This window comes from Cygnus olor, chromosome 1, assembly GCF_009769625.2.
Source record: "Cygnus olor isolate bCygOlo1 chromosome 1, bCygOlo1.pri.v2, whole genome shotgun sequence".
In the NCBI taxonomy this organism is placed as follows: Eukaryota; Metazoa; Chordata; class Aves; order Anseriformes; family Anatidae; genus Cygnus; species Cygnus olor.
In genome coordinates this window covers 102439679-102455980 of record NC_049169.1, presented here as the reverse complement: position 1 = coordinate 102455980, position 16302 = coordinate 102439679, and the positions used below count along the sequence as shown (strand labels likewise).

Below are 16302 nucleotides of genomic sequence, written 5' to 3'. Positions count from 1 at the left end.
TTGTCACTCAGGATGGGAAGAGGCTAAGCACTGATGGGGAGTAGATAAGCTTAGGGACCGGGAGGACATCTGATTCAAAAGCATACTCCTGAGGCTCTCCCTGACTTCTGTATCACCAATGAGATGGAGAAATGGAGAACACTCTCTCTCCTGAGCTGGTAAGAAACTATGAGATGAAGAGGATGATGAGGGAGGATGTGAAGGGAGTTGTGGCAGACAGCTGGAAGGGATACCCTCTGAAGACTCTCAGGAGGGTAGGAGGAGGTTCCCAGTGCAACTCATCATTTTCAGACTCTCCAATGTAAAATTTCAAGGCACTGCTATGATTAGAAAGTATAATTTGTCTTTTTTGGAGATGTGATGGTTGCATCAAATTCCAGACACTGCTGAATGCATTGCATAACCTGAATGCACAACCTGAATACACAGAAAAGATTGGAAAAAATATAACAGTCTGTCTTTATAAGAAAACATGTCATTTTTGAAATGACTGGGGGCCTTGCCCTGATTTTAGGACTTGCAACGCTGCCACAGCAGGAGTCCCTGATGTTGTCAATGGAGACATGCTTTGGGAAATTAAAATCACTCCCCTGTACAAGTGCAACTGGACTCCAGGGTGTTTTTCACTCTCTCCAAGATCAACCTCTCCAGTAATATTTGCTGCTGCTTTGTGTTCAGTGCTGCCTTCTTTTCATCCAGAAGAGAGCCAGATGAATTTTGGCAACAGGGGGGAGTTTTGCATGGGACTGGTGGAGTGTTTGAAAGCATATTCTGTCCTCTTGTCTATTAAGGGCCCTCTGGCTTTTGTTACTAGCATATGGCAGAAGAGTCTTCACTGCCTTTTATCATTCCTGCAGGATATGGCAGAGACCGTGGCAGGAGTGAGCACTGGACCAAGAGGACTTCAGCTCTATTTCTGGTCCTGAAAGAGGCCTGTGGAGTGACCTTGGACAATCTCCCTTTATTCCACATTTTCTCCAAGTACAAAAGAGGAAGAAAATATGAAGATCGTTTATAAAGCCTACAGTCTTCATGAGCTCAACAGAAGAATTTTGGATTCTAATTTGCAGCCCCCAAAATGTCAGTAATATCACAGTGGCCCATCAAGTTGCAGGGACTGCTGAATGCAGGACACTGCTCTTGGGAATCTAAAGCCTGATTCTTCTCTTGCTTCAAGGCAAGGCAGAAATGGAGGTAACACAGCTACCACATTCACCCCAGCTATTGCATTACGTGCATGAACTTTGCACAGGTATCACACTTTATTTTGTGCCTTCTACCACCAGTGGTAAATTTCTACGGCATAAAAGATGTTATGCTTTATTTACTGCTTGCTAGGTCCATGGTAAAAATGTTTCAGTCATTGTTAAAGACCATACATGAAATATGTTGTGTTTTTGAGTGGCTGACTGCTGTTCACATGTGAGAGATTCTCATGTCTAGAAAGATTATTTATAGATTAAAGATTAACCAGCAAAGCTGGTTATAATAGGAAATTCTAACAATGTCTGCCTCACTAGGGCAAGTATTTGAGACGTTATGCTGCCAGCATCCTAACACCAAGACTATCATCTCTAATATGCAGGGCAACACAGTTGTCATTTTTGGGGCATGTTGTGATAGGAATCAATATCAAAGCAAAGCAGATAGACATATTTTTCTCTGCTTTTGTGTCTGGGCTCAACAAACATGCAGTAGAACACTCAAATTTTCCCCCAGCATATTCCCTGCTGAAAACTGTACAAGGAACAGCAAAATATGTGGTCTGGATATCCAGCTGCAGCACTGCATTATGCACAGGGTCATTGTTAGACTGCCTGTGCTGCCAGACAGGATAGAGCATTCCAGACTCCAGTTTGGTTGGATATGCATCTCCACAGGGCAGGAAAGGCCCTGTTCCTTGCCAGTGGGTCATCTTTGTGACTCCCCCGTTACAATTCAGGCAGTGACTGTGTTCTGACCCAGAGGCATACTGACAACTGGTCTCTGAAAGGACCAGTCTCTGAAAAGGAGTCCAGGTGAACACCAAGTTGAACATGAGTCAGCAATGCGCCCTTTCTGAGAAGAAGGCTAATGGCTTTCTTGGCTGCATTAGGCAAAGTACCACCAGCAGATCAAGAGAGGTGATCCTTCCCCTCTACTCAGCACTGGTGAGGCCACACCTGGAGCACTGTGTCCGGTTCGGGAGCCCCCAGTAAAAGAGAAACATGTGAATACTAGAAAGAGTCCAACAGAGGGCTACCAAGATGATCAAGGGACTGAGCACCCCTCCTATGGGGAGAGGCCAAGAGACCTGTGACTGTTCAGCCTGGAGAAGAGGAGGCTCAGGGGGATCTTAACAATGTCTATAAATACCTGATGGAAAGGTGCAAAGGAGGTGCAGCCAGGCTCTTTTCAGTAGTGCTCAGTGCCAGGACAAGAGTCAATGAGCACAAACTGGAACACAGGAGGTTCCATCTAAACATCAGGAAACACTTTGCCACTGTGCAGGTGATGGAGCACTGGAACAGGTTGCCCAGAGAGGTAGTAGAGTCTCCCTCCTTGGAGATCTTCAAAAGTCATCTGGATATGGTCCTAGGCAATGTGCTCTAGGTGCCCCTGCTTGAGCAGTGGTGTTGGACCAGATGGCCTCCAGAGGTCCCTTCCAGTCCTAACCATTCTGTAATGCTCAAAGCAGGGTATGCTGCTGTGAAAGGCTGGGACAGCATGGAGTGAAATCTCAGGGTGACTTTAAGGAGCCACCCTTGCCACGGCCGAACCAGGGAATTTCATCAGCAGCTGGGGCAGATGTGGACAGTGTGGTGGGAACAGGAGTGCCTAACAGCACAGAGCCCACAACACTGACCCCTCACCTGTGCATGGCAGAGCTGCTGGTCTCAGGTCTCAGTAGAGGGGATGACTTCTACTTGGACCCACACACCCAGGACCTGCCTGTCCCACACACTTGTGCCCCAGTGCTAAGCAGCGCCTTGTTGCCAGCAGTGGTGTGGCCTGGAAAGGGAGCAGGGAAAACAGAAGGAAAATCACCTGAGGAGGACAGACACAGACAAGCAAGCCTGATGTTGCTCCAGTGGTCTAGGAATACAGAAGAAAGCACTGGATATAAGGAGGGGCACCCTCTGCCATAGCTGAAATAAATGAACTTCCTGCCACTGAGTCTGCCCCTGCCCCTCCTTGGCTGGTAGGCCCAGCTTGCTGCTGCAGCCTGAGACAGTCCTGTGCCCCCATCACCGGCCAGACACAGGACTTCTTTCTTTCAGGGGAAAGTGGTTTAGATTCCCCACATCCTTCAGTAGTGGATGAAAGACAATGGAGAGGGAAGTTAGACAGCAAAGCTGCCAGAGCAAAGGAGAGATGCGTCCAGTGAAGCTAGCAAGAGATTCCACCGGAAATGAATCCCTGTATTGCCATGTTTCCCTGGGGAAGGCCCTCTAGACCACAAATTCTGCCTGGTCTCCTGGAGCAGATCCCTCCCTGATGCCTCGTGCTCCACAGGGAGAGGTCCCAAGGCCTCACTCCCATGCCTCTTCCCCACAGATGTCATCCATAGGTGCTTATCACTGCAATCGCCTGCACTCCAGGCTATCAGTCCTGCCATGTGCTTACTCCTCCAGAAATCCAAAGAGTAGGGGGAAAGAGAAAAATACAAAAAGGTGACAAGGTCAAACATAACGCTCTAGGAATTTTATGGACTGTGCTTCCCTCCCAGCTGAGTCCAGGAAGGAGTGGGTCTGCTTTTGAGGTGGACCATACAGAAACACGTGGAAGTTTTCAGAAAAGTCCCACATGAAAATGTAAATGTTAGATGAATATATTTATATACTGCGTGAGCAGAAAGTCGGATTCTGGGGAGTCCTTGCACTCCATGTCTGCCTGCCTCTGTGAAGAGTTTATGCCTTATGGGGATGCACGGGGAGATGAATGCAAAAAAGTAGGGGATTTATTCTTTCTTTTCACCCAGACCTGCTTCCAGATGATGCTGAGGGGCAGTTTAATCTTTGCTGAACCTGTGATTCTTTGACAAGCCTGGCAGCATTTCCCAGCTGGGACAGGGAGCTATTAGGATGAGGACCCACACCCAAAAGGGTTCCCAGTGGACTCACCAGATCCTTGGAGGTGCCAAGCCTTGTCAAGCCATCCAGGGGCAGCAGGTCAGCAGAGTCCTTGTGCACAAATTGTGTGGCCTGTTTAAGGCGCCTCTTCTGTTGCAGAATAGCCTTGTTCCTCAGCTCCACTTCACAGTCCTGTCGCTCCAGGTCAGGAGTACCCTCACTCTGTTTTTGCTCCCCATCTTCTTGCTCCAGTGACAGGGGGCAGCTCTTTCTTGTGCTCATAGTGCAGACTCTGACAAAACAGGTCCTTCTTTGTATGCTGGGGTGCTCTCTGCACTTGTCTCCTGGTGTTTGTGCTTTTCAAGCTGACTCAGTCTCTGAACGCCCTTCTGTTTCTCTTCCCCACAGCTGTCCTCCTCTCCCTTTCTCTGCCTTCCTTCCTGGTCTCTTAGTTAAGACTCACCCATCTCTTAAATGCTATGTGCTTTTTTCTCCTTTTGTCCTCTCCAGTCCCCCAGTGTCCCTCTGTTCTTCACCTCTTCTCTTCTCCTGCCCTGATTGCAGCTCTCCCTCTGCCAGGCAGTAGATCCCTGTCGTAACAGAAGAAGCCCCACATCAGAAACCAATTTCCATAAATTACAGCAGAGCTGGCAAGATGCTCCGGCTGGAAAAATCCAGCAGCAGAGGGATGGCCCCACTGTTGGGGGCTGGACTTACCTCCCTCAGTGTCTGTGTGCGTGTGTGTGAGAGAAAGAGAGAGAATACACCGCCCCGTTCCCCACTGATATGCTGAAGAGACAGTAAATATCTGTGGCAGGCTATGCAGTTCAGTGTCTGCTGGGGAATGCTGACGCATCTCAGTGAATCTGTAAATACTGGCAAAAGCAAGGTTCAGTCTATGAGATGATGCAGTGCCTTGGTAAATGGGATACAGCATCCACCTCAGGGCTCGCGGCAGGCGTGCGGTCTCATTTCTGCAGGGAGTGTCATCATGCATTTCAGATAGGCTGCACTGAAGGATTTTACTGTGTAGCTTGAATGAAATGCTGAAGGCCTGCTTTTTGCTTCTGGGCAGGGCAAATTTATTGGGCCTGACTCAGCCTTCATTTTTCCCCCTCTCCATCTAAAACAGTTCCCCCAAGGATGCATAAGACTAAAATTACTGTATTGCTGAGACCAGTGGACTTGACTCCCCATTTACACTGAATAAAGTATGCTGACATTGCTGCTGTGTCCCTCTCCCAGGGGAGAGAGGACATGACAGAAATCATTTTCTCAATCTTCTGCCTCCACATTGTCATTTTGTCCTGATTGATACTGTAGCTTACCCCAGTCAGCACTAATTCTGATGCCATGTACTGAAGAGGAAACTGTTTTACTTAGCTATGAAGTTGAGGATAGCATTACATTTCCATGAATGAACAGCTGGTTTTAGCAAGTGAGGGGTGAAACCACTCTTGTGTACACACAGAAGGAATAGCAGCAACAGACTGTGAAAGTTCCAGATAAAGGAGATTTTATGATGGTCTACTTTTTTTTCCTTTTTTTTTTTTTTTTTTTTTTTTTTCCCAGCTTAGTTATATGTAACATTTCAACATTACCGATACCAATTGTTTCTATGGTGTTCTAAATCATGTATAAAAATGTAACACTGACTTTACAATGTTAGGAAATAAATCCAAAAGACCCTGTACAGAGATGAGTCTATTCACTGTGAGACCTCAATGTGGTCACAGAAACTGCAAAGAAGTTTTGCTTTTTCTTTTTTTTTTCCTTTTTTTTTTTTTTTTTTTACAAAGAATTACTTTTTACTTTCCTTCTCTTATCCAGTCATATGCAACAGACATAAATTGTTATACTTCAGTGTTTTCATCCTTCACACAGAAATTCTTACTGGATGAGTAGTAGTGTTATTCAGATTATAGAAGAACCAATTGCTCAATTACAGGTCAGTGAGAGCTCTGGGTCAAAAGATTCCAGTTGCTAACCACAAAACTGTAGTGCTCTATCTGTATTTGGACTGTTGGTCCCTGATCTTTATCTTCTCCATGCCTGAGAAATGCTGAAGAATTCAGAACCGGTGCCCATATTTCTGAAGAAAGGCACTGGAAAGCAGTGTTTTCCAGTAGCCACTTGAAAAATCAGTTTTTGCATTCAAGCAACAAGAGAGGGTAATATTCTAGCCAGCTACACCTTTGCTGAATCAACCAATGAATACTACCTGGAGTATTGAAGATTGCTAATATAGATTCCTTTGCTGAAAGATATAATTCTTAAATTAAAAAAAAAAGACAAAATTAAGACTTTATGTCCCACTGCCAGGATCATTAGGGAATATCCCAGCTGTTTGAAGAGCTGCTGTGTTGAAGGCTTTCAATGGTTTGACTTTGAATTTCACAAGCTGAGGGTCTTTCACCACAGATATTTATTGTATCTAAGTTCTGGAAAGCTTTACCTAACCTAATCATTCCTCTTTAAAGTATTCTGCTGCTACTTTTGAAGCTTCTAATACTTGTCCCTTTCTTAGAGATTTATCTCTGAATTTTCTTTCTTTCAACAATTTGGAGACTATTAGTTTGTCCTCTTGTAGAGCCAACACAGTGCATTTGGGAGGATGCATTGTAGATAAATAGCTTTACATTTCCTTTGTATCAGGCAGGGCTGTTACAGAGTTCAACAGCCCATACATAATGTAGCCAGACCAGAGGTTGTTTCCACATTACACCAGTTTCCAAGGCACTGTCTCAGTTTGATAGAGCAAGCTGCAAGTTACTGCGGTAGTGCCACAGGGTGAAGCAACTATGTCAGGGCCAGCAGACTCCTTGTGGTGGCCCAGTATAAAATCTCTATGAGAAGACTTTCTGTTCAACCTCTTGCATTCTGTCTGAAACCTGTGCACAATCTGTGGATGCACAGATGGTGCAGAGGAAGAACAAGAGGACAAATTTTATTCAGGCAAGTTATGCACATTTCTTTCTCTCTTCCCATCTCCAGAAGCAAACAAACAAAAAAGCATGAAAAATGCTTCTTCTGCTTTGAATTCCCTCCAATTTGTCAATTTGGATAACAAAATATCTTCCTATTCTTCAAGTAATGAGCAACCAGTTACAGTATTTATATCTGTGAATGTCTGGCAAGTTTTCTTGAGATAAATGCGATCTCAAATGTATGTAACATTTTAGCTCAGCTGCTAGGCAGCAAAGTGTGTCCTGTCAGTAAGGTCATTCAGAAAGTACTCCAGTTTGCCTAGCTAGATAATTTATGGTCAAGTCTCTATAATCATCTGACAAAGGGGCTAAATTTATGAAAACAATATGGCAAACTTCATACAATATTGTCCAATATGAATATCCCCTGCTGTATAAATATTGCTTGCAATGAGTTGTGTCCTGTCTGTATTGATTTCACTGCTTGAACTAAGCTATATACAAAGAGACCTTCTTTGTTTGATTAGAATAATTAGTACCGCCACAGAGCTGATGCTGGTCATGCAGCAGGCAATACAAAATTCCACCTTCTGTTACATGGCTACATTAATTACACTAGATGACTTGGCTTTGTTTTCACAAGGGGAAAGAATATCTACTTTTATTAAAGAGTTCTAATGCATATTACTGTGGCTACGGTCTTGCACAGGTTAGGGCTTCTCTGTGCTCATGAGGATGTTTAAAGTCGAAAATTTCCGGTACGAATATGTTCACCAGTAAAAGGATGCAAAAGTCTGAGATCAAGGATAATTGTAAATTTAAGGCCAGTAACCCAGCAGTTGAAAACGTGCAGTCTGAAAGATGTCCCCTGTGTACATCTCTGAGTATTTGCTTTCTTTTCAATGTCTCTCTGCTTCCCATCTGTAGGGAGAATAACATTTCCATTATCCACTTCATTTGAGGCTAAGAATTCACTTATCTCTGACACGGATTTTTTTTTTTTTTTGAAGTCTCTACATCCAGCCATAATAATAAATATTTTTTTACATCATTAAGGATCCTTTCAAAGAATGTCCTAAAAGATGAACACCCACACAGAAAAACAAACAAACAAACAAAAAATATACAAACAAAAAAATCCACAGCAATGTTAAAGTTGCTGAAGCAATCTTAATGTATGAGTGTATTATCAAAAGCAGTTATGAAGCCTTGGAAAATAAATGAAAAATACCAATACATTTTTTTTCCCTGTGCAATAGCTACCTGTAGAAAAAGAGCAAATATCTTCTTGCTCAAAATGAAGCCCAGCGTAGTCCTCATCAGTCCCAGACCAGTCCCGGATATAGTCCTCAAGATAAAACATCTCTTCTTTGGCTATCTTTGCCTTCAGGCTCCTTTCCTTTGGGGACAGGTATTACTATTAAAATTCACCAGCAGACTCTCTGTAAAACTTTGCTATTAACACTTGCTAGAACTACTGCAGTGTTTCCTGTGATATTTCTAATAGCTTGTTTTGTATCTTTAAGCAATTGAGATCAGTCAGATTCTTCATCGATCATCAGTATAACTTGCTGATATTAACTATAATCACTTTAACCAGGTATATTTGTTGGTATGCACAGTTTAAGCCAAGCATATTTGCACTTGTAGCACCCTTGTGGTTCCTGCACTGTGATGCTTTGTGAACGCCTCGACTGGAACAGTTCTATCGGACTACTCAGACACTCACACTCCAGTCTGGGGAAAGTGAGCCACTCTGAAGGATGTTACAGCCTACACAGGCTTTTGTTAAAGCAGACTTTCATCTAGAAATACAGAAATTGAAGCCTTAGTGCTCAATGGCTAAATCTACAAAGACATGACTGCATTCTCCTGTTTGGATGGTTCGAGAACAGCATCTCAGCCCTGCTCAGTGAACCATCATCTTTTCCCCATTGTGTATTCTATTTATGGGTAGTTGGTGCTGGACTTATCCCTCAAACATTAGTCAAACCCATCCCTGAAGACTGATTGTTTTGCCACAGCCTTAATCTGGACGACTGTTGAATCTGTGACCAGTGTGGCCCTTATCCAACCCTTCCTGTTCCTTATTGGTTTTTTGGTTCCCATCTGCACTAGGCTACTTGAATCACTTTCTTCTCATCAAGGTCTTCCTTCCTATCACCCACTCCTTAGAGGCCAGCAGAAGACCCTGGAACACAAGAGAGCTCATGTTCTCATGCTTAGCTCCTGGCAGTCATGAAGAGTCAGTTCAGAAAAAAATCTCCATATGCCTCAACATGTCTATGCTGGAGCACAATCCATACTGAAAAAAATCTCAGATTTTAGTTGCCAACTATGTCTCTTCTAAAGATGTGAAATAGATTTTTTTTAGAGTACTTATAACTCAGACAAAAGTTGGAAATTTTTCATTCACTTCAGAAAAGAAGAATACATCCAACCCAAGAATGATACCTTGATAAACTTCAAGCGCTTACTCCACAGCAGGGAGTAGATCTTTTCAACAAAAAGTTTGGCATTAAATGCTTTTATAACCTAAGCAAAACATTATTTTACTTTCATTTATAGAAGCAATTGGGTTGTTTGAACTGAATTCCCTGTGTTTCCTGCTCATTCTTTCCCCAGTAGAACAAGAATAGATCTGCCTGAGACTGTATGGATATTTTCTGCTCAAACAATTCAGTATTTTATGATGGAATCACCCACCATGGTAGTTGCTAGTACAGAGACAGCTTTGTGTAGATAATGCACATACAGTGGCTGGAAGGCAGAGGGATGTGTCATCACCCCAAGGACTTGATGGATAACAGTGTTAGTTTAACAATGAAATTTTATTTTAAATACCATGTTCCTTTAATTTCTCAGCCTTTAGGCTGCAATTGTATATCATGCCATCCAGCTGGTTTTTGCATTCTTGATGGCTAGGCCTTAGTATGATTTGAATGACAGCAAAGATTATATTATGATCTCCTAACTCCAGCAATAGGGATTTTAATAAAAACAGCAAACCAATCAAAACTGAGATTCATTTATGGGAAATGGTAAAACAGCTTTTATCATTGCAATGTGTCAGTCCCATGGGTATGCGTTGCAGAATGCTGACTATCAAATATTAATTAGCTACAGGGTGGAGCTTGTAAGATCAGACCATTCTGTGGCATTGATCTCATTATTTGTAAACACAGTGAAAAGCACAGTGATGCTGAAAGCATCTTCAATGATCTAACAACTTGCAAATGATGAGTTTATGGTGTCAGTTCTTCTGCATTCCTGACATTTCTCCCCCTCCTACTATTGGATCCTAAATACATCAAACACTATCCAAAGTTTTAAGGCAATATTGCTATTTATAGACATGAAGGAATGACAAAGGTCTCAAGTATCCTTTGAAACAGAAAGAGAGAGTGATTAATAAGCATAGAAAATGAGAACAGGGGATGAGAAGACATGGTGTAGGTCTATAAAAAGCAAGTGTATGCACCAAAGTTACCTAGCTAACAGGTTAGGGGCTGGAGGCTGGAGATCATCTTGGTCTTGGGGTTGTGGAGGGAAATGTAGAGACAGCTGCTCTCATGTAAGACTATTCCCAACAGAAGCTTTGTAAACCTGAAAGCCCTCTTCAGAGAACTGGCTGGACTATTGATGATCATGGGACACCACAGATGTTCCCTCTGAGCCCTAACCTGTAGCATTCCCCACTTCAAGAGAGGGAGAAGTAAAGGAGAAGGCAGACACAGCACTCAGAGCAAAGAGGAAACAGGGTGTGGTCATAGAAACACATAGAAACACATTAAACAAGAGACAGAACTGAGGGGTGTCTAAATATAGAGACAGCAGAAGTATAGAGCACGTATGGTCACTTCCAGCCTCCCCAAAGTGGCCCTAAGAGGTTGGAGTTCTTGACAATCAGGATTTTTACTAAAGTTTCGGTTACTGCTGACTTGACAATGCCAGACACAATTCCTCCTCTTGTTATCTGTGTGTGTATGAGAAGCTAGGGAGACAAAACTTTAACTGCCCTGAAGAAAAGCTTTTCAAAAGAGAAGCTTAAAGTAGAAAATACATGTTGGTAGTTCTGGACAGATTATACTGCAAAGGTCATATAATTATGCCTCGATCAAGTGTTTCAGAGATTAACAATATACAGCCATTATCTAAAATAGAAATTGCAATTGGAATTGGAATTTCATACTGTTCTATGATCCAAAATAACATTGTGCATAGACAAGCATGTAATGTCAGAATCCTGGAATTCCAAGTTTAAAAAAAATGCAGTTAAACAGTGTGCTCTATATAATGACTTCCCACAGATTTTGAGGCATGGAATGGAATCTGCTTTGCATAATCTTTTGCTTGTTATTTTGTATTGGTAAACTGTGTATCAAGCTATCTGTCATATGTATTTTTCCAAGAAAAGTTGTAATTGAAAATCAAGAACCAATGTGTCATCTGAACTGCAGCAATTATCATAGTGGCTGGTATGGTGCCATGTTTTGGATTTAGGAGAAAAATAATACTGATAACACAATGATGTTTTAGTTGTTGAGCAGTATTTACATTAAGACAAGGGCTTTTCAGTTTACTACCCTGTCAGCAAGGAGGCTGGGGGTGCACAAGAAGATGTGAAGGGACACAACCTGGACAGTTGACCCAAACTGTCCAATTCCATAACATATAAGGTCATGCTGAACAAGTAAACTTGGGGGATTTGGCCAGGGGGGCTGCCATTGTTCAGGGACTGTCTGGGCATCAGTCAGAATACACTTATTTTGTGTATTCGATGAAGGTGATGGTGATGATTATCCCTTCCTTTCCTGTCCTATTAAACTGTCTTTATCTCAACCAATGAGTTTTACTTTTTTTTTCTTTTTTTTTTTTTTTTTCTGATTCTCTCCCCCATCCCACTGTGGGGAAAGTGAGAGAATGGCTGTGTGGTGCTTAGCTGCCTGTCAGATTAAACCACAACTTAGATAGTTCTGTGTGGAGCTAGGAGACAGAGCATTGTCTATGTCATTGTCCCATTGTCTATGTCATTGATGAAGATATTGAAAAGCACCAGTCCCAAGACAGACCTCTGAGGGACACCACTCATCATCGATCTCCACCTAGACATAGAACCATTGACCACTATTCTCTCTGTGTGGCCATCGAGCTAATTCCTTATCCACCGGATGGTCCGCCCTTCACACGTTTTCAGTTTAGATATTAGGATGTCATGTGGGACTGTGTCAAAAACCTTACAGAAGTCCACATAGATGACATCAGTTGGTCTTCCCTTGTTGACTGATGCAATCACTCCATCATAGAAGGCCACCGGATCGGCCAGGCATGATTTGCCTTTGGTGAAGCCATGCTGGCTACCTTGGATCACCCCCTTGCCCTGCATGTGCCTTAACATTGCCTCCAGGAGGATTCGTTCCATGATCTTGCCAGGCACAGAGGTGAGGCTCACTGGTCTGTAGTTCCCCAGATCTTCCTTTCTATCCTTTTTAAAAATGGGAGTGATGTTTCCCTTTTTCCAGTCACTGGGGACTTCACATGACTGCCACAATTTTTCAAATATGATGGAGAGTGACTTGGCGACTACATCACCCAATTCTTTCGGATGCATGTCATCAGGCCGCACAGATTTGTAGCTGTTAAGTCGCATCAGGAGGTCCCAAACTTGCTCTTTACTTACAGTTGGAAGGGACTCCGCTCTCCCAGACCCCACCTAAAGGTTCAGGGAGTCAAGAGATGTGGGAAACCACCACCACTGAAGACTGAGGCAAAGAAGTTGTTAAGTACCTCAGCCTTCTTCACGTCTGTTGTTACCAGTTCACCGTCTTCATTTGTCAGATGTGGCACAGTCTCCTTAGACACATGCTTATAGATGACTTCAGGATGAATTGTTCCATCGCCTTTTCAGGGATGGAGGTAATGTTGACTGGCCTGCAGTTTCCTGGGTCCTCCTTCTTGACCTTTTTGAAGACCGGAGTGACACTGTCTTTCTTCCAGTCCTCAGGCACCTCTCCTGTTCTCCATGACCTTTCAAAGATGATGGAGAGTGGCCTAGCAGTAACATCCTCCAGCTCTCTCAGCACTCATGGTGCATCCCATCTGGGCCCATGGATTTGTGGGTTTCAGGTTTGCCTAAATGATCTCTAACCTGATCCTCCTCGACCAAGGGAAAGTCTTCCTTTCTCCAGGTTTTCTCTCTTTTCTCTAGGGTCTGGGATTCCTGAGGGACTGGTCTTAGCAGTGAAGACTGAAGCAAAGAAGGCTTTCGGTAACTCTTCCTTCTCTGTATCCTTTGTCACAAGGGCACCTACCCCATTCAGCAGTGGACCCACATTTTCCCTAGTCTTCCTTTTGCTACTGATGAGTTTGAAGAAGCCCTTCATGTTGTCCTTGATATCCCTTCCTAGATTTAATTCCATTTGGGCAATAGCCTTCCTTGTTGCATCCCTGCATGCTCTGACAACATTCCTATATTCCTCCCAAGCGGCCTGTCCCTTTTTCCACCTTCTGCATTCTTCCTTCTTCTGAGTTTTACCACAATCTGCTTGTTTGCCAATGCAGACCTCTTCCCACTTTGCTGTACATGATGTACTGATCTTGGAGTAACTTTATATTAAAAATATTAACTTTAACAGAGCTAATTTTTTGTTGTTGTTTATGATCAGACACATTTTCTTCCTGTTTTCTCAGAGATAATTCCATCATCACAGTAGTTTGATTTTACTTTACCTGTGAGTGTAACAGGTGATTCTCCAGAGCTGACATAGAACACCAGCATCTCAGCCTGCTTATTAACAGCTCAGAATCTCCTCAGCAAAGCAGTAACTCAACACAAGTAGTCAACAGTCTCCTAGGGTTGGAAACATCTCTTCTATGGGACAGTCTGCCATCTGTTTTCTAAGCACTGAGGGTACTGGAATGCATCCTTCATGGCAGGCGTACCTTAGTACTGCACTGAACAGTCACTGACTCTATTTCTCCCTTTTTTAACCTTTATCTCCATTGTCTGACTGACATGATATTTAGCAGTAGACCTGCAGTTCCCTTTGAGGAAATCTGAGTGTCATAAAAGTCAAAGTTAGCTAATGAATATTTCACTAACTACATACATTACCCTTCTATTTGCCTTTGCAGGTAGTCACATACAGAGCACGAGTGCTAGATTTCAGCTAAAAACCCTGTTGCAAATCTTTCTCCCCTTTCTTTGGCCACAGAACACAAAAGGATGAATGTGGAGGCTGTACAAGCTCACAATGCTTGTACAGGGAGGCTTCCAAGTTGCACCCCAGCAACAAAGTAGTTTCCCTGTCCTGTAGTCGCCTGGAGAAAGGTGGCACCATTAATAGAATAGAATGTTAGTAGAAAAGAGAACTGGTTGCAATGCTGACATCTCCTACCAGTTCAAAGAGTGGCAGGACAAAAAGGTCATTTCTTCCTGTCTGCTCAGCCACGTTAAGTGGCCTTCAGAGAAACTCTGCTGACAGGGAGAGCAAAGGATCACCCACCTGGAACTGACACTATCCCAAGGACAAGAACAGTTCATAATCGTCTGGGAACGTAATTTTTAGTTAGGTTGCTCTGATATTAGTTACATGCATGCATCCTCTCCATTAGCAGGAAATGAGGTGAAAGACAAACAGGATGGCTTGAGAAGCTTTAAGTGTTGACAGGTGTGTAACGTGTACTGGCAGAAAGCATGCCACAAAGTGGGCCTCTCCTGCAGTCTCATGACTATGATCTTGCCTTCTTCCATCTGCATCTCTTCTTCCCACTGGGTCTAGATCTAGATTTATGGCTTTCTCCTCAGCCTGGGCTCCCCACCCTGAAGACAGATGTGCTGTGCGGCTTAGATCAGTTTTCACAGCAGTCTGTTACAATTTCCTGATCAGAGAAGGATGATTTCAGTCAGGGCTGGAGAACATGAACTCCTTACTAGAGGAAATGTATAGGTAAGAAGGAATCAAGACCGCCTGCCCTCATAGGCAGTGTCAGCAAATCAATCATAAACAAAATACACATAGGCTACTGACATCCAACAATCATAGCCTTACAGCTTTGTTTCTTATTTCCTGCTCAGAGAAGAGCAAACCTCTGAGACTCAACCAGAAGTGATACAGCTTCAATATCTGAATCAATGACAAAACTTTTCTGGTCTGAGATTCATATGGCAGGCTAGTAAAATATTTGTCACTGTTGGCCTCAAGCTGAGCAATCACTTGTGCTAAGCAGACAGAAATGTAGATCAGGGAATACAATATTCCTCTCAACAAAAACTGAAATAATAACCATTAAGTGCTGGAAATATCTGCTAAGAGGAAATAATCTGTAACAAATGCATGTGAGAGAACTGCAACTTTTAAAAACATGCATGTAGTAAATTTCTGCTCTTATGTTTATCGAGGACAGAAGAAATGTTGAGTGGAAATTGTTTTGCATTTAGAAAATACAGAAACTAGTCTGCCGGTGCTGTTCTGATGTTTCAGATTAAGTTTCTGTGTTTCTGACTCACAACATAAGGGTTTACCCATCAACACCAGTAAAAAGTATATGATATAAAGGAAGGAGTCAAGTAACCAACTGTGATGTGGTAAGGTCAAGATGGCCTGAGTAATACTGAAAATGTCTTGATTACTTACCCAATGAGGACAGAAAAAGCACCCTGCTGCTGGGAACAGGATAGCATAGCTGAGAATATTGGCAATAGGAGTATTTGGCCCTTTTTCTAATTTCCTTCCCATGATTTGCACATATAGAAAAAAAATATTTCAATCTTTGCTGTAGGAATTAAGAGTAGTAATAGCATAGGATTATTCTCAGTTCTCAGTCCTTTGAGAATGTAGGCAGTGACAGCAGAAGCAGTGGGTTACTGCTACAAGTCTGCCCATTAAACATGTGGATGATAGAAAAGAAGTAACTATGTTGAAGAAAATACATACAAGAAAAAGAAGGTGGACTGTAATGCTATAGTGTTTTTTTTTTTTAATAAGAAGGATGTACTAAAAATTTTAAGAACTGTAAACTTATAAAAAATGAAGACAAACAGAAAACAATGACAACAGAAAAATGTACAGTAGATTCCCACTAATCTAGACTGCACTTGTGTTGCCTGTGGTTGAAAATAAAAGCTTAAAAGAATTCATACAATGATTAGCCATATTTGTATAACATTTAGATAAAAAATTCTTTCAATAGAGTGGAAACAAAAATGAGGTCCTGCACTGCAGGCATAAACTAACTGTTGTCTAACAGAAGAAATCAAAACCGAACAAAAAAACAACACACTGATCCCCACAGACCTGTAGTTCTCTAGCCCACCAAAAATG

At 42.7% G+C, this 16302-nt stretch overlaps 1 protein-coding gene across 5 annotated transcripts in view; it reads right to left on the bottom strand.

Moving 5' to 3' along the window:
• The window catches only part of NRIP2 (nuclear receptor interacting protein 2), a 30824-nt gene extending 25818 nt beyond the window's left edge, over nt 1–5006 (bottom strand). Inside the window, exons 1-2 of one of the 5 annotated variants that reach the window (XM_040574638.1) lie at nt 4770–5006; nt 4104–4642 (exon numbers count right to left, since the gene is read on the bottom strand). In XM_040574638.1, the coding sequence (XP_040430572.1) occupies nt 4104–4334 (231 nt within the window). In that variant the 5' untranslated portion in view covers nt 4335–4642; nt 4770–5006. The other 4 variants (XM_040574664.1, XM_040574655.1, XM_040574673.1 and 1 more) reach the window with 4 other exon arrangements.
• Between the last annotated feature and the right edge of the window lie 11296 nt (nt 5007–16302).